The sequence below is a fragment of the Ursus arctos genome, unplaced genomic scaffold, assembly GCF_023065955.2.
Source record: "Ursus arctos isolate Adak ecotype North America unplaced genomic scaffold, UrsArc2.0 scaffold_6, whole genome shotgun sequence".
Taxonomy (NCBI): domain Eukaryota; kingdom Metazoa; phylum Chordata; class Mammalia; order Carnivora; family Ursidae; genus Ursus; species Ursus arctos.
In genome coordinates, this window is record NW_026623078.1 from 35,086,719 (window position 1) to 35,105,815 (window position 19,097).

Consider the following 19,097-nt stretch of genomic DNA (forward strand, 5'->3'; position numbering starts at 1 on the left):
TTCCTGCCTTGTAACTAACTAATCTACTTAGAGTTGGACAAAGATGAGGGGCACCATTGTACCAGAAAAACTTTCCAGGTCAGATGCAGCAGTCGTGGCATATTGAAAGGAGCCAGAACCAGGAGTAAAAGGACTGAAGTTGCTGTTCACCCGACGCCTGCCCTGGTGGCCCTGGGCAGGTGCATACATGTCCCTTCCCCAGGGGTTCACGGACTGACCCCCCCCCCCCCCCGCCACTGGCTGCACACCTGGGAATAGCCTCAGACACAGGGAGAAGCACAGGATCGCCTTCTGGCAGAGGAAGACATCGGCTCCATTGCCAAGGCTCTCTGCAGCCAGTTCTCTGTTCTCCCGACCATGGGCACAGGCCGGGGCACCTCGAACATTTGTGTGTTCCCTGACTCTTCCCTGTTGCCCAGGCTCCATCTTTAACTGCTAGTTTCTAAGCACTCGCATGACTTGCCAGCTCCTGGGTCTGGCTCTCCCTTTTTCCATTCCCAGCGGAGCCTTGGCAGTCCCTTGGTCCTGGCCTCTGCTATCTGCCACAATTCAGGGTCCTGGCATGGCAACAGTACTTTAACTAGAAACCTAAAAGTATTTTGGAAAATGACTGTGAGCTGATATGAAAGAGTAGAACCCGTTCCACAAGCAGCAATGCTAACCCACAGACCTGGCATACTGTTATTTGATGGAACTCAGGAGAAATTTTGCAGAAGTTTTTAAGACTGCTCCTCCCTCCCCCCTGCCAAAAAAAAAGTCAGGTATGTTTATCGGTCAGGCTTATGTTCGTATATCTACAGTTGACCTGCTTGCAAAATTGAGAATACTGTTAATATTTAAACCAAAAAAATGAAGTGTCTGCAAATATTCGCTTTACAGTACCCTCAGCTACTCACCATATCATAAAAAGTAAATTATAAGGTAATCAAATTTAGCCAAAGGTACTGTAACAATCTATTTAATGAAAAAATATTGATGAATTATAAAAGCAAATCTCTCATCAAAATCTATGGGATACAATTCTTTTTTTAAAAATTTATTTATTTATTTATTTATTTATTTATTTATTTATTTGACAGAGAGACAGCCAGCGAGAGAGGGAACACAAGCAGGGGGAGTGGGAGAGGAAGAAGCAGGCTCCCAGCAGAGGAGCCCGATGCGGAGCTGGATCCCAGGGCTCTGGGACAGAGGCAGACGCTTAACGACTGAGCCACCCAGGTGCTCCTATGGGATACTATTCTAAGGTAAATTAACATTGAAATAGAACCATAAGAATTATATTCTGCTTTCTAGATATATATTTGCAGTTAAAACATCCTGACCAATCTGTCCTTCCTCCATCCCCCAACTGAATTCCATTCAAGGTGATAATGTTATTTCCCTAAGAATAGAAGAAAATAACTTGGACAATAATACAAAGATTATAAGGGCACCTGGGTGGCTCAGCCAGTTAAGCAGCTGCTTTTGGCTCAGGTCATGATCTCAGGGTCCTGGGATCAAGCCCCGCGCATCTGGCTCCCTGCTCAGCAGGGAGCCTGCTTCTCCCTCTCTCCCTCTGCCTGCTGCTCCCGCTTGTCCTCTATCTTTCTCTCTCTCTGACAAATAAATAAATAAAATCTTAAGATTTTATTTATTTATTTGACAGAGACAGCCAGCAAGAGAGGGAACACAAGCAAAGGGAGTGGGAGAGGAAGAAGCAGGATCTCAGAGGAGGAGCCTGATGCGGGGCTCGATCCCAGGACTCCGGGATCACGCCCTGAGCTGAAGGCAGACACTTAACAACTGAGCCACCCAGGCGCCCCAAAATCTTTTAAAACAATAATAATAATAATACAGAGATTGTAACTATTTACCATATAGCATTTAGCGCAAAACTATTCATTAAATGCCTGTTGAATTAGAAATGGATGAATAAATGAATGAAGGAATGAAAATCCAACTGTTGTGATTGTTGCTAAAAAAAGTTCTAAACCAGTATCTAGTCTTTTTTTTTTTTCAAATCTGGTAGCTCAGAAGACTTTCCTCACTCTAAGGTGGCATTTAAATGACAGCCCAGAAATGATTTTCAAAGTGAAAAGAAACATATGATTCAGGTTCCTTTAAAAAGTCAAACTAGTTCGACCAGGTTGGTTTTTCTCCTCCTGTGCACTTGACCCCTGCCCTGCTTGGCTGCTGGAACTGATTAAGAGGTATGAGCAATCCCACCACCCCACCCTCGTTGCTGTTTGTCCATAGTGATGAACCCCACGGTGGCCAAACTCTTTCTCTAGGCAACCAAACTCACAAAGAACACAAGGAGGCAAACTCTTCATTACAGTACACTCCATAACTACAGAAGGCTTCTCCTGAAAGTGTCTTTGGTGCTCTATTTGTACTTTGTTTTTATTAAAACTCGAAAGTCGCTGGCTCTAAGCAGAGACAATTAAGATCCCCCACTTTCCACCTTACTAGAGTCATTTGACTTTTTTTTTTTTTAAGATTTTATTTTTTTATTTGACAGAGAGAGAGAGCCAGCGAGAGAGGGAACACAAGCAGGGGGAGTGGGAGAGGAAGAAGCAGGCTCCCAGCGGAGCAGGGAGCCCGACGTGGGGCTCGATCCCAGGACCCCAGGATCACGCCTGAGCCAAAGGCAGACGCTTAACGACTGAGCCACCCAGGCGCCCCTACTAGAGTCATTTGTAAACCCAAGAAAGCAAGGGGAAGCTCAGAGCATTTACTCATTTTATTGGGCACGCTACACGCAGACGGGCAGTGTGGGGCACTGGAAAGAGGGCCTGAGCCCGGTTGAGCAAGGACACCCCAAGAAACTATCCCAACTCTCCATCAGCAGCGAGATGCATGAGAAATGTGGACAGTTCCCGCTTTTTCACCAATTCCCATTTGCTGCTCCCCTTATTCTTTGCTACATAGTAAGGAATTCGTTTTCATGTCCTGTAGTTTTTACTCATTAATTCAAAGGTTCTACTGATGTACAGATGGGAACAGCAGCATTAGCACTTGCCAAAATAAGTAAATATATAGTTGAGATTTTATCTAAAAACAATACACTTTCTAAATTGTCTACCAGGAGTACATTTTGGCTAAAAGTAGATTATAATACCTCATTGTACCCCCTGTGGAGAGTAGTACCATCAGAGTTGGTTTGAAATCCAGCTCTAAGACTTACTGGCTATGTGATCTTAGGTAAGTTAGAGCAGTTTACCCCATGCGTCAGTTTCTTCATCAATAAGATGGAGATAATACCTATGTAAAAGGGCTCATAAGGATTAAATGAAAAAAATGTATAGAACGTATAGAAGCAGCAGATAGTAATGCTAGCACCTAACAGGCATTTAGTAACTGTTACTACTAACATACTATCGCAGGTATACTAAAGGCTCTGAAAAGTCTCAAGCCCTAGACAAATGTAAAATATACTATTGATGATCATATGCTTGGGTTTGGCGTATAGGCAATGCAATTCTGAATTCAGAAACAAACACACAAGTAATAGCATAGGGATAGGTAGAGGGATCAAGGCACCCGACTAGAGAGTCCTGAAATAGATTCACATATTGATTTCCAAATTAAAGTGCCAAGTTAATCCAATGGGGAAAGTCTTTTTAATAAATGTTGTTGGAATAGCTGAGTATCCATATGGAAAACAAGTCAACCTCTGTTTCATTCCATAAACAAAAATTAATTTAATAGATCTAACCATAAAACCTAGAACCATAAAGCATCTAGAAGAAAACATTGAATATCTTTACAACTCTGACGTAGGCAGAGATTTCTTAGGCTGCATATAAAAAGCACTGACTATAAAAAATGATAAATCAGGCTACATTGAAATTAAAACCTTCTGCATCATTAAGAAAATTAACAGACAAGCCACAGAATAGCAAAAGTAACTGTATACAAATATCTGATAAAAGACATATCTAGAATATATATTGAGCTCCTATAAGTTAGCAATCTACTTGGAAAAGGGATAAAAAAATGTGAATAGACACTTCACAAAATAAGAAATAGGATTGTCCAATAAGCACATGTAAAAGTGCATGCCAGTAGCCATCAGGGAAATACGAATTAAAACCACAGTGAATACCATTTCACACGCAGTAAAGGCCGAAACAAAACAGGCTGACAATTCATGCCGCTGAGGATGTGGAGCCCTGGAAACTCTCACGCGTTGCTAGTGGGAATCAAAACGTTACAACCACTTTGAAGAGCTGTTTGGAAGTTTGACTTTAAAGTTACATCTACCTTATGTACTAGCAATTTCACTCTTAGGTATTTACCCAAGAGAAATGAAAACGTATATCCACAAAACGAGCTTTATTCATCATGGGCGTATCAACCCAAACGTCCACCGGCAGGAGAATGGATAAACTGTGATATATTCATACAGTGGAATACTACTCACAAAAGAACAAACTACTGATCCGCACACAGTGTGGATGAATCTCAGAAACAGCCTATAAGGGGAAAGAAGCCAGATACAAAAGGCCACATGCCATCTGATTTCATTTATATGAAATCCAAGAACAGACAACAGTGATCTATGGTGACAGAAGTCAGAAAGCGGTGGTTTTGTTGGGAATGGGGCATGGGGCAAGGCTGAAAAGGGCCAGAGCGAACTTCTAGAATAATAGAAATGCTCTGTATCTTGTTTTGTGTGGTGGTCACATGAGTGTACGCAATTGTCAAAACTCAACAGATTGAGCACTGGAGATCTCTACATGTTAGTATCTGTTAATCCTACCTCATCTAAACATATATTCACACACAAGACCAAGTGACAGCCCCGACCTCACAGAGTTTGCACCCATGCTGAGGACAAAAGGCATTGCCCCATTCAGATTATTAAAGAAATTAAATTACATTTATAAAGTATTTGTGAAGTCTAGTTCATTCAAACAGCATGTTGCATGACACACAACAAAATGTTTCCCGTGAAGCCAGTAAGCTGTGTGATCTGGACAAGGCTTTAATGCATAAAGAACCTCTTTTGGCCTTCGTTCCCGCTATTTCTTATGGTTTACTGAAAAGGACTTGGCAGGTGCCTGTGAAGGGGGCCATTCTCCTCTGGGCAAAAGAGCCCTAGGTTATTAAATTCTTCCTCCTCGGCCTTGTTCACCTCTACTGTTTATTGTTTTGTCCTGTTTATCTGTGGCTGCCAGCCCAAGGCAGGCCCTTGTCCTCTGTGCGCTCCCCACGGGGATTAGCCCTCACTCAACACTCAGTAATGTTTTCACTACTGATCCTAGTGTGGTCACAATATGGCTAATAAAAACAGCAACCCTCCCCAGCTCTTCGTCCTGGGGCCAGAAAGCAAAAATCCCAATCGCCACCCCCACCTCAGTTTTATTCTTACGTTAGCTTTCTGTATTTGTATCTTAGGGCAATCCTGCTTTTTAATTTGTGATGTTCTAATTGATAGTGACATTGGCCGAAACTTAAAAACCACTCAACAGAAACCGTTCCTGGCTCCCTGGGTCAGTGGATGAAGGGAAGTGTCCTGACACAGTTCAAAAACTACTCTGTGGGGTGCAGAAAGGGAGAAGCCAAGAACAAGTCCTTTATTTGGGCATTGTTTCCATTTCTAAACCATTCTATCGGTGTCCTCTTTTCACTCACAAATGGAATATTGTTCCCTTTCTGTCTGCCAACAGACCCAGAGGGGAGAGGAGAGGGGGAGTTTAAGAAATAGAGCAGGGAAAGGGTTTATAAAATGGTTTGTTTTATGCGTAAAATACATAGAAATGAGAGAGGGGGAAAGACCTGTTCAGTTACATTGTTCCTCCCTCATTTAAGGGCAGATTAAATCACATGGAGCAGACGGAGATAGTTTGCAAGGGAAGAGCTAACACTTAGACCTCCCCTCTAACCTTTGGTGTGCACTCCCTATTCAGTAAAAACACTTAACACATGTGATTAAAGGTAGACAGCAGCCTCATTGATAATCTCCTGGAAACACCATTTGTGCAGGTGCTGTTACCATCTACCCTGATTCCTTAAAACCAATGGGGCCTTCCCTCTGGGAGATCAGTTCTCTTCTCGCCTTCCATATTTCAGTCTTTTAGAGCTGAAATCCTTCAAGCTTTTTAGCCATCTGACTTCCAAAATGTCCACATTCCATCCATGTCTCAGGATTCCTGATCAAGTATCATCACCTTGCTCAAGAATTCTTTGACCGTCCCTGTTGTCTCCACCTCTTTGGAAGTTCTCTTGCTTTCCTCTATCATTACATTTGTGCTCTACTCTCTTAGAGCACGTAGCATGTTCGACCTTATCCATCACCTTTGCTTTCTGCAACTCTCAGTTGAAGGATTGACTTCTCAGTGAAGCATATATCATCTCTTCTAGGTAGACTGCCCCATGATTTCGTCATACTTCATGGGTACTTCCATAAAGCAATTATTTTCTTTTACTGTAGATGCTTATATGCTCCTCTGTCTCTGGGCTCCAGGAGAGCAGGAATGATGTCTCTGCCCCACTGCACACCCGATACAATCCCTTACGTGGAGTTTACAATACATACCACACACACATTCATTGAATTTCTCTTTTTGGAGGTTATCACGGACATTCTGTTTTGTTTTTCACTAAAGTAGAGAAGTCAGAAACAATATTGAGTGAGTATAATAAAGCATAAACAAAAGGAGTACAAGAGTAGCAGGTGTAAAGAAAGTAGAGATGGTGTGGGGGGCAACACTTTTGAGGAATTTGATCGTAAAAGAATAGAGGTGGAAGAGAAAGAGAGGTGGAGGATGGAATTCGGATAAAAGTAAAGGCTTGAGGGATTTTTTTGAGGACTGAGCATGTGTGTAGGCTATGAAGGGGGACCAGTGGAGAGAGAGACTGAAGATAAAAGAGAGAAGTCACAATGAAGAGATCAAAGTCTTAACCCAGACAGGAGAAGCTGGGATTAAGAGTATGGCTGGAGGGTAAATTTTGGAAAAGAATAAAATGCCACTTGTTCTGAGATAGTAGGAGGAAGGAGAGGATGAAGAAATGAAGAGGAAGAAAGAAGAGAATATTAGTGAAAATACAACTGAGTGGAAGTAAGAGCTTCACCTTGATATACTTTCTTAATAAACAGTCTCTGCTGGAAGTAGAAAAGTCAAGGGAAGTCCTAGAAGGCTTAAGGGGGGAGGAAGGGTTGGAGCAGCCAGGAGAGCAGAAAAGGATCATGCAGAGGTTAAGTTACCTTGTGAGGTCCTGCCCATGCCCCTTCTCAGCTGTCCTCCCCAGAAACACTTCCCCAGTCCATATTAACTAAGCAGTCACAAATAAAGAGCAAAACTAGCAAAAGAGACAACTTTAAGGCTTAGAACCATAGATTCAGGTTGAATCAGCAATTATGAAAAAGTCACTGGAAGTTTCACTTATTAAGTTAGATTTCCTAAAATATAAGCAGGTCTCTAGGAGAAACGTTTAGAAGTTGTGCTTCTAAATCACTAACCCGATGACCTAAAATCCATTGAGGAAAATTTATCTAGCACTTCTGATATACTAGGTTCTGTGGTGGCCTGGGATAGAAGGTGGCATAGTGGAAGAGATCTCTTTCTGTTCATTCCACAAAATCTGCATGCTACGATATGCCAAGCATGTTGCCCTGGATGCTGTAGACAGAGATAGTATGTGCCCTCACTGTGAGTGCTATCTCTTAGATGAAATGTATACTAAGCAAACACCAATCAATTATTTAATTATAAACTCATAAATGCATAAAGAAAAAATTGAGTGCTAAGAAAGCATGTAACAGACCTAGCGAGGCAGTCAGAGAGATTCTTTCTCAGGAATTCAAGGATATAAAGGAATTATTGAAGCCAGATAGACAGTGAGAGAGGCCTCCCAGGCAGAGAGAAGTGCATGCTGACGGCTCTGAAACAGGAAAGAATGGGGCATTTGAGAAAATGAGTGGATGCCAGGGTAGCTGGCATACCCACAACAAGGGGAGTGACAGCAGGATGAGGACTGACCTGATGGGGGGCTCTGTGAGTCACACTGAAGGGTTTGGATTTTATCTTAAGAGCAGCGAAAAGTCAGTGGTGGTTTTGAACAGATTAGACTGCACTTTGAAAAGGTAACGGTGCCTGCAGAATGGAGAATGGATTTGAGACGCAGTCAAGACTGGACGCTGGAAGAGCAGTCGGGAGGCTATTGTAGAGACTGGGCATGAGCCATGACCGTGGCTTGGACTGGATGTGGCCCTGGACATGGAGAGAAGCAGATGGGCTTGGGAGAGGTCTGGCAGGGAGACTGGCAGGATCAGACAATGGGCACGATGGGGAGAGGAGGGAGAAGCCCTCACCAATAGGCAAGTGAGTGTACAACATGCCATTAACTTAGACAGGAACACGGGAGAAGGACCTCCTTCTCCAGCCACAAAGTAGCTAGGCATGAATCTAAAAATCTTACCCCCGTTCCCCAGTCCAGCCTTGCGTAGCACAGTCAGAACACTGCTTCCTAAGGGTGCAAACACCCACAGTAGCTGGGTTTGTGGTAATTAAAAGGTCAAGTGGTTTGGCTCATGTGGGCACTCGAGAGCTACCTGGCCAGGTGTTAGTCTTTCTTTCCTTCCTTCTTTCCCTGGCTCATATCTCAGTCTGACAATAGGAACAAACAGAACTCTGTGATTTTTTTTTTTTTTTGAGCTCCCAACAGCCATTTTACATAATCCTCAACAATAACCAGCCTTTGAGTGTCTAGGCACAGGCTGTACTCTGTGCTTGGAGACACTTATCTTCCACACTTGGATGAAAAGATAAGCATCTAGTCTATAGATAATGCATTAGGCAGCTCCCGCAGCATTAGGCAATGTGTTTTCCCTTCTACTTTTCTGTTCAGCCATGAAAAGTGCCGGCCTCAGGATTTGCCTGGGCCATCTTAATCCCTCTTCACCTACTGTAGCTGTTTACTCTTGGCGATGGGTTTCACACCTAACACAGTGTTAAAAGGAAAAGGCAGGGATTCAAGATTCAGAGGAGGAGCAGCTCAGATTCTAGTCATAAGGAGGAAGTCTTCCTGCTACTTAAAGAAGTCAGGGCAATGGCAGACTCTTCGCCAGCCCCCACCTACAGAATCAGCATATTTTCCTATGAGCCTGAGACATGGATGGTGCTCTGTCCTCACAGTGCCCCAAACCTAACACTGGCCATAGAATTCCAAGGGGAGATAGAGTGAGAAGACTCTGCCCATGTTCTAGTCCTAGTTCTGGTAAGCCAAATGACCTTGAACAACGTACTGGGCCATGGTGGTCTCATCTTTCCAAACATGGGATGAAATGGTGCGGACTGTCTCCTCTCAAAGTCTATCTCAAAGTTCTCAAAGCTTTCATTGTCTTGGCAGCCAAAATTATATCCAGATCACTGTGTTACTTTTGAGGGTTTCATTTTATGATCATTTCTTGCTTTCCAACTAAATTGCATAGACAGAAGGATTCATAAAATTTTCATGATGTGGAGTTCATGCAGAATGAGATGAGAAGGCAGGGATGTCTGCTTTTAGTTTATTATTTCTCTCTTGACAAAGATGAAGACTCCCCAAGAGCAGGGACCCTGACTGTCTTGTTCACCATGACGCATTGCCTGTCATGTAGTAGTTTCTCAATAAATATTTGTTGAATGGAAGAGTGAATGCTTGGGAACAGATGCCATACAAGGAGAACAGGAGACTTTCCTTCTCTCATAAACGGCAAGGTTAGGCCTCCTTGAAAACTGAAATTTCACCAAGAAGAGAATTCTTTATTTTCACGGAGAGCACAAGAGTCTAAGTAGCAGGTCCAGTTGCAGAACAGGAAGTAGTGTCTTCGTGGAGAGCCAGGCGTCTCACGCTGGAGTCCCAAGCAGCAGCAGTGTGTCAGAATTACGGGAAGCCACAGGATCTTTATGAACAGCAGTTTTACCGGACGAAGTAACTTAAAATATTTTGATATTAGAACAAAAATGTATATGCCATGAAGCAGAATGCAAAACTATCACGACTGAAAATTATGAAGTGAGACTGACAGCTTTTGTGAACAGCAGCAGACTATAGCCAGAGGCCCAAGTCCACTCCAGCAAGCTGGCTATTTAGCTTCACTTCTGCCCTCCATTTCCCTGTCTCTGGGAAGGAGACTGGAGCAGATGGGTGTTCTCTAATACCTCTTCTAGTCTTAACATGTTCTGATGATGATTCCACAGGGAAGGGATGAAAACTACTCCTACATAGCTGTGGCTTCTGACATATATTATCACTTCTCTGGTCTTGGCAGTGACTTGTATTAGCCTCACGGTAATGGAGAAAATCTCTAAGACCAGATACTCTGACATTGCATTTTCCATTCTCCCATCTTCACTCTCCCTTCCTCTCCTATCCTGATAGATGGATGGATGGATGGATGGATGGATGGATAGATTGATAGATAGATGATAGATAGATAGATAGATAGATGATAGATAGATAGATAGATAGATAGATGATGATAGTAGATAGATAGATAGATAGATAGATAGATAGATAGATGATAGTTGATAGATAGATAGATGATAGATAGATAGATAGATAGATAGATAGATAGATGATAGATAGATAGATAGATAGATGATAGATAGATGATGATAGTTGATAGATAGATAGATAGATAGATAGATGATGATAGTTGATAGATAGATGATAGATATATAGATAGATAGATAGATAGATAGATAGATGATGATAGTTGATAGATAGATAGATAGATAGATAGATAGATAGATAGATGATGATAGTTGATAGATAGATGATAGATATATAGATAGATAGATAGATAGATAGATAGATAGATAGATAGATAGATGATGATAGTTGATAGATAGATGATAGATATATAGATAGATAGATAGATAGATAGATAGATAGATAGATAGATAGATAGATGATGATAGTTGATAGATAGATAGATGATAGATAGATAGATAGATAGATAGATAGATAGATAGATAGATAGATAGATAGAATGCTTCTGGGAAAATGCTCCCAATAAAGCCAGCTAACTCCTCCAGCTTCCACTTGTCTTAAACCATTTTTTCCCCATCACCAACATAGGTCTTGGGAAAACCAGTCTGCTTTTCTCTCCCTCCACACCATTCCCTTGCACTTTAACTGCTTTGTCTTGCACCCTTACCTCTCAACAAAAGGTGACTTCCTTTTCTCAGAGCAAACTGTAATCCTGTGGCTCCTGGAGGAATTCCCCTTCTCCTCTCACTTCCGCGTACGGGGCCCTGCGCAGAGTAGGCACTGCATAAGCATTTGTGGGATTGAAGTTTTGATCATCCAAGCATTATTTTATACTTAATGTTATTGACAGTAACCCTGCTTCTCTTAGTAAAAAGCTACCTCTTCAGGAGAGATAACCCTTTGTGGCCAAATTGAACTTACGATAAAGCAAAGGCACCCCCACCAAAGAAAAACTTTCTAAGGATGATAAACTTTCATAAATTCAGCTAATAGCTTTTCTGTATCCCAATATCTGTCTCTACCTGGCAAATCTTCACCATGTTTCAAGGCTCATCTCAAATGTCTGTTCTCACATAAAGCTTTTCTTGCCCATTGTTATGGGAAATATCTTCTCTACCCACTCTACCCTAAGAGCTATGTCATGTCATGACTTTTTTTTTTTAGTATCTATCTCCCTCATGTAGTATTATAGATATTGATAATCCTACTGAAAAATAAGCTCCCAACCACACCAGAAATTCTATTTCAAAGGAAGCCTTTTAAAATGTATTTGTTCATGAGGGTGTTTTATGCCTCACTCTTGCAGTTTTAACCATGGGACATTTTTTTAAATCTAAAAATTACATTAAATAAAATTGGTAAGTTATTTTCTGATTGCTCCCTGCTCCCCACCACACACTGGAAGGAGAGAAAGGTGGAGAGAAAAGGAACCCTACTTATTTTTGAGGTCTGAAGAGTTAAAATGTTAGCTCATTGAAGAACAAACACTATTATCTGAAAAGAAATCATGGGGAATGTAGTGTTTTATTGTTTTGTTTTTTGTTTTTTAAAAAAGGAAATTTGATACTGTGTGTTAAGTGCTTCCTAATTTTCTTTTTCACAAACCTAAACTTTGTGTTAGTACCTTTTTATACCTCTCAGAATTTCTCAAACCTCTAAACAAAGGAGTAGAAAGTACACAACCACAAAAGCCTCCAAATCCTTTTTCTATGTCAGAATACAATACCAACCACTAGTCCAATTACATGGGACTATTCCTCTTTGAGTTGCAGAAAGAACACAATCATGTTTCTTAACTTGCACTTACGTTCATCAGGCAAATCTAACTGCATTTTAAGCAACTTAGCAGTAATAAATGAGAAGCAGACACCTGACTTAATTTCTGGACTGATCTTTACTTTGAAAAGTTTGAATCTTTGCTGAAAAAGGAGGAAAAAAAGAATTCCAAATTTCTGACACTTCACTGATATTCAGAGTCTCAAAACATATTCCATAAATTTTAGATGCTTAAAGACTGGTATGCATCCAGACCTTGGAATGAATAAGCCAGTACAAGCAAATGGAGTCTTATTCTTATGGTAAGGCAGATGGTGGAACGCTGGCTCTGGAAAACACAGACCTAAGTTTGAAGACTAACTCCAACACTTCACTACTCAAGTGAACAAAGGCAAGTTACCTTATCTCTTTAAGCTTTAGCTTCCTCGTCTTAAAAAAAAAAAGATAATAAATACTTTTCTCATTGGATTATTATGAATGTTAACCACGATAACTCAGGTGAGCACCTATAATGGGGCCAGTGCTCAACCCTTACCACTTTAGCAATGCAGAGAAATAGACTCAGCCATAGTTATTGGAGAAAGGAGATATTTTGAGTGTGTTTTGAAATAGACATCACCTACTAAAGGGAAAGCACAAAATAATTTTTCAAGTGACAACATATTGTGGTTTGCATCTATCTTTTCTTAAAGTAAGAAAACCTTTGGCATTAGCGAATCTATTAACATAGCTTTGTGATTATTGCTCCAGGGCAAACTATAAGCTTTCTTTCCCTTCTAAATTAGATGTTGGGTAAAAATAAAAATATATGTATGTATTTTTTCCATATTCAAATATTAGAATTGATTTTAGAAACATCCATCAGCTATCCTTGCAACTGAGCTCATCCAAATGAAATCTTAATCTCAGAATTTCATTTCTGAAGCCATATTTCCATTCACAAAAAATTCTTTTCCTCTTTGTATTGCTCCAGAATAACCAAGTTCTTCTGATCTTGTTTTCTCATTTTTGTGTTCTCTAGAGAAACCCAGATATGCTTTTTTCATATTTGTTGGAACATGACCAATCATGGTCTGATGTGCTCTAAGCACCTCCAGCTTATCTTTCCAGGTAATTCTTGTGGCTAGTTCTTAATTTGCATTTCCCAGATGCTTTCTGTAGTTTTATCAAACTGCCTCCCAACCCTTAATGGCTTACACAGACAAGCTTGGTGACCCACATTTAACATACCTAGAACTCATGGTCTTTAGCCAACCTCCTACGGATTGAGATCTCACTAAGCAAAACCAGGCTTTGATGCTTCTTGGATAGAATACCAGAGGGAAAAGGATATGAGCTGAATTATTTAGTGGATGATAATCTTTCCTGCAATCATCATTGAACCAATCACCCCTTGCTGTCTGAAGTTTATCTGAAGGGCATCCACTGGAATAACATGTAAACCTAAGGTACTATTAGTTTTTCCTATCGCAATGCCTCTTTTGTCTAACATTCTTGAAAAATGAGGAATTTTACTACTCTATTTCACAACCAACTGAAGCTTATTCCTTTAAGTACTAAAACTATGTATTTTATATCAAAATCTTCATGAACTTCCCTGCCTTTCTAAACAGAGTGCAATAGGCATCATTTCACTTTATCTTACTTATTAATGTTCATAATTATTGTTATTTATATTGACATATACTGATGAACTCCAGATCTTTTGTGTTGAAAGGTTTGCTCACACAAAGCCTCCAGATGAGTATTCGTGTTTGAAATTACTTATCACTTCTTTTTTGGGTCTTAAACTTCCTTTCGGGATTCAGTTACAGTCAGTATCCCATCATCCCCCTTCTGTTTATTGTGTGGTGGAAAATCAAAAAACCGAGACTGTTAGAATCGTGCTTCAAGAAAAAGCAGATAGGCTCTGAGCCTATGTGAATCTCCTAATAATAAGGGATGTAACCTTTAGTGCATAGCCTACTTGAGCTGTTCTTTTTTTAATGCTTCCTAATTTGATAGTTGTGTGTCTGAGAGTTAAAATTGGCATCATTGTTTGAACGAGGTGTTACGGCACCAGAGCATTTCCTGATTAAAGAACATGAGGTATTTAATCCTCATCACCTCCAGCCAGTTTCTTGACAAGCCCTGCTTTCTTGCATTATCAGGAACAGACCAGTGAAGCGACTTGTACAAGGCCAGGAACGCTAGGGACAGAACTAGATACAGAAATTTTATCTTTTACCTTTTCTGATCAATTCAGTAAGAAAATAATTGATACGACTCACCTCATATTTGAATTATTTTCGGTATGTCAAATGCTGTGGATAGAGTGTACCTGATCATGACAATGTTGTATTTAGTGATTTCCCTAAATGTTTACTTTTCATAAATGGAAAGGCTGAAGGAGGCTTTACAAAAAAGAGAGGATAGAGCTTTATCAGTCGAGTTGATGGACTAGATGCCTCATGGTGCCTGTTTTCTGCCATTTGGGATTCAGGGATCTAAACCCGATTCAGACTTTTTAAAAGTGAGAGTTACTGCTAATCATGTAGCCCCTCAAAAATAAGTAATAAAGTAAAAGGAGATATGTTTCTTGTCAGCTGCCTATAACTTCACCTGATACATAGAAGGCATTAAGTTGATTTAGTTGATTTTTAGGAGGATAAAATCCATCACAAAAATCAACAGCCCTGTTATTTTTTTTTTTTAATTTTAAAGATTTTATTTATTCAGGGGCACCTAGGTGGCTCAGTTGGTTAAGTGTCTGCCTTCAGCTCAGGTCATGATCCTGGAGTCCAGGGATCAAGCCCCACATCAGGATCCCTGCTGAGCAGGGAGTCTGCTTCTCCCTCTGCCCCTCACCCTGCTTGTGTTCGCTCTCTCTCTCTCTGTCTCACTCTCAAAAAGATTTTATTCATTTGAGAGAGAGACAGCATGCATGTGAGTCTGAGAGAGAGCACAAGGTGGGGGGGAAGGGGCAGAGGGAGAAGGAGAAGCAGGGAGCTGGATGCAGGGCTTGATCCCAGGACCCCAAGATCATAACCTGAGTTGAAGGCAGATGCTTAACCTATTGTACCACCCAAGTGCCCCCAACAGCCCTTTTATTTAAATTCAATTAATTAAAATTTAATGTATTATTTATTTCAGAGGTACAGGTCTGTGATTCATCAGTCTTATAAAATACCCAGTGCTCATGAAAACCCATACCCTCCCCAATGTCCATCACCTAGTTACCCCATCCCTCCCCCCCAAACAGCCCTTTTAGGCCAAATCTTTAGAACACAGTTTTTATTAGAAATGAAGCAGTATTAATGTAAGGTTATTACAAGTTTATCAGGCTGTGCGTGTGTATATATCTATATATAGATAAATAGATTTTTTTTTTAAATTCAAGTACCAACCACATAGGCCACAACAGAAATATACACTAAAGACATTATCAGCCCAGAAGTTTCTTCCTTGCCCTTCACCACTCTGACCTGGGAGCTTTAGAGTGTGGCGGGCAGGAGGACACCAGGTTCCAGGGGTGGACAGGGAGCTGAAAGCAAGGTGACTACTGAGAGCCCTGTCAGAGATTCTCCCAGGCTGAGTGGAGTGCTATCTGGACAAGCGGACCTCATTGTCCTCAGCCCCACACTAAAACTTTTCGTACTGGACAGACAGAACTGGTGAACTCTTTGTTGTCCCCAAGGAATAGTGTCCAGTGAACTGTTAGCTTCACTCAGTGCAATTATTTATCTCTTAACATTAAATCCTGCTCAAGTGTCTCGCAATCATTTAAACATAGACCTATTTATTTGGATATGGGCAAGCAAGCACAAAGACAAAGACAAAAACCCCTTAAACTTCACTTTGATGCTCTTGATCATTCAGTGAAGTCTCTTAAAATTAATGTAGCACAGAAAGAAAAAAATGTGAAATATGGGGCAGCCGAGTTGAAACTGAGATAATACTTTAATCTGTCAAACTTTAGGGGTTTCCCAGCTTGGAATGTACCTGGCTTTACTGGTCTGGAAGGGGCTGGCTTTTATTCTGAATCTGAATCCCACCCCCACGTCCGCAAACACACATGCACGCAGGCACGCGCATGCACACACCGGGTTATATAACGAAGCCAAACCAGACGAGGAAGGGAAGTCAAGATTAATAGCCACGAGAAGGGCGATGATTACAACAAGCTCAGCAAGTTGTATTTACACAGCATTTTCCTTCAAGAACCGCAGAGCTCTACACAGATATTATCTCACTAATCCTCAGCGCAGCTTTCTCAAAGCGCCTTTATCCAGGCTCTCTCCACGGAGAAAGTGAGGCACGGTGAGGAGAGCCCGCTCAGTCTGTGGTAAAGCTGGAAACATAACCCCGGGCTCCTGACGTACAGGCCATTGTCACTGCCACTCAACCGCGCCACCTTCCTGTCAGGTGTCTGGTAAACAGGTTAACTGATCTGGTGATTAGGCTGCCCCCTGCTTACGTGCAGTGACCTGTGGAACGCAGCGTTTCCTTATTACACATTTTCAAGTACGAATCAACGAAGCTAGGGGTTCAGACAGCGTCTTCAAGCGGAGAACACTGGCCAAACGCAGACGGGGCGCTGGTTAGCCCGCCGGGAGGCTGCGCGCGCCCGGGGAGGGGAGGACGCAGTGCAAGGCCGGGGACCCAGGCGCCGGCCGAAATAAAATCCAAGCCTTATTTGGTAATTCTGGGGGGGGGGGTATTCTCATATGCTACTGGCAGATTCCTTTAAGAAAAAAAAGAAAGAAAGAAAAGAAGAAAAAAAGGAAAGGAAGAAGGTCCTGAGAAACGGCCGGCGCTCGAGCGCGGGAGCGCGGAGGGAGACCGTGCCCTTCCGCGGCGGAGCGGGGTCGGCGCGCGGCGGCGGGCGGCGGCGGGCGGCGGGGGCGCGCGGCCGCCGCTTTCCCACGGCGTCAGGGGTGCCGGGGTGACGGCGCAGCTGTGCGGCAGCCGCGGTTCACGCGGGAGTCCCGCTGCCGGCAGCTCCCCTGAAAGGGCCCTCTTCCGCGTCCCCCCCGCTCTCACCGCCCCGGCGCGGGTTGCCCGCCGCCGAGGCGGCGGCGTGCCGCGGTAATTGGGCACAGGGGCCTTTTTCAGAGTCGCTCAGTCGGTAAATGAAACGTCAGCTCCCCTGTGATCCCGCGTGTGTGGGGCGGCGGCGGCTGCCGAGCCGGGGCGCGAGGCCGGCCGGCGCCGCTGTTCTTTCACAGCCCCGGGGCCGGCGCAGCCCCCGGGCCGCGGCCGGCCTCCGTCCCTGTCCTCGGGGTACGCCCCCGCCGCCTCGGAGCCCCTCCCTGGGGACCCCGGGGCGCCCGAACCACACCACGGACTCCCCCGGTCTCTTGGTCGGGCCCGACGGCTTGTCCGAAACCCGGAGGCCGAGATGAACCCGGGAGAGGGGATCCCGCGCCAGGAGTCTAAGTCAGCCTTCGGGAGATGACTTTCACCTTCGCAGATGATTAGATTCTCCCTTATCGTGCCCCTCGAGGGGGAATTTTCTCCCAATTCAGTCAGATGCTCATCCTTCCTCTGAAGTCATTTCATGGGAAACTGGACAGGAGCACATTGAGCCACCCAAGCCTGCCCTGCCTAGACCACGGCTCCCACCCAGTCCAGGCATTTGTGAATTGCCAAGGACGCTCCAGTCTATCCTGGCACTGACAGAACTTTGGCTTCTTTCATCATCGCCCTCATGCCGATTCAGGACGATTCAGGACGGGAGCTTGAGCTCTTGGGAAAGGCACGGGATCCTTGCCCCGCTCAATGTCACTCACTCTTTTATTTTTTATTATGTTAGTCACCATACAGTACATCATTGGTTTTTGATGTAGTGTTCCATGCTTCATTGTTTGCATTTAACACCCAGTGCTCCATGCAGTACTGCTCTCTTTAATACCCATCACCGGGCTAGCCCATCCCCCCACCCCCCTCCCTTCTGAAGCTCTCAGTTTGTTTCCCAGAGTTCATAGTCTCTCGTGGTTCATTCCCCCTTCTGTTTAATTCCAACCCCCCCTTCATTTTTCCCTTCCTTCTCCTACCGATCTCCTTGCTATTCCTTATGTTCCACAAATGAGTGAAGCCATATGATAATTGTCTTTCTCTGCTTGACTTATTTCACTTAGCATAATCTCCTCCAGTCCCATCCATGCTGATGCAAATTTTGGGTAATCGCTCTTTCCGATGGCTGAGTAATATTCCATTGTATATGTGGATTACATCTTCTTTATCCAGTCATCTGTTGAAGGGCATCTCGGCTCCTTCCACAGTTTGGCTATTGTAGACAATGCTGCTATGAACATTGGGGTGCATATGGCCCTTCTTTTCATTACATCTGTATCTTTGGGGTAAATACCCACCAGTGCAATTGCTGGGTCATAGGGTAGCTCTATTTTTAATTTTTTGAGGAAACTACACACAGTTTTCCAAAGTGGCTGTGCCAACTTGCATTCCCACCAACAGTGTAAGAGGGCTACCCTTTCTCCACATCCTCTCCAACATTTGTTGTTTCTTGCCTTGTCGATTTTTGGCATTCTAACTGGTGCAAGGTGGTATCTCAATGTGATTTTGATTTGACATTCCCTGATGGCTAATGACAGTCAATAAATGGTGCTGGGAGAATTGGACAGCTATATACAGAAGAATGAAACTTGACCACTCTCTCACACCATACACAAAGACAAACTCCAAATGGATGAAAGACCTCGATATGAGACAGGAATCCATCAAAATCATAGAGGAGAATATGGGCTGTAACCTCTTTGACATCGGCCACAGCAACTTCTTTCATGACACGGCTGCAAAGGCAAGGGAAACCAAAGCAAAAATGAACTTTTGGGACTTCATCAAGATAAAAAGCTTCT

General features: G+C 42.9%; 1 protein-coding gene across 2 annotated transcripts in view; it reads right to left on the reverse strand.

Moving 5' to 3' along the window:
• Positions 1–19,097, reverse strand: part of MRPS28 (mitochondrial ribosomal protein S28) — a 210,416-nt gene that overhangs the window by 62,597 nt on the left and 128,722 nt on the right. Inside the window, exon 3 of one of the 2 annotated variants that reach the window (XM_057307687.1) lies at positions 11,132–11,228. The exons of the other annotated variant lie outside the window; for it this stretch is intronic. Coding sequence (XP_057163670.1) covers positions 11,159–11,228 — 70 coding nt within the window. The 3' untranslated portion in view covers positions 11,132–11,158. The remainder of the gene's footprint in view (positions 1–11,131; positions 11,229–19,097) is intronic. 2 annotated transcript variants of the gene reach the window in all.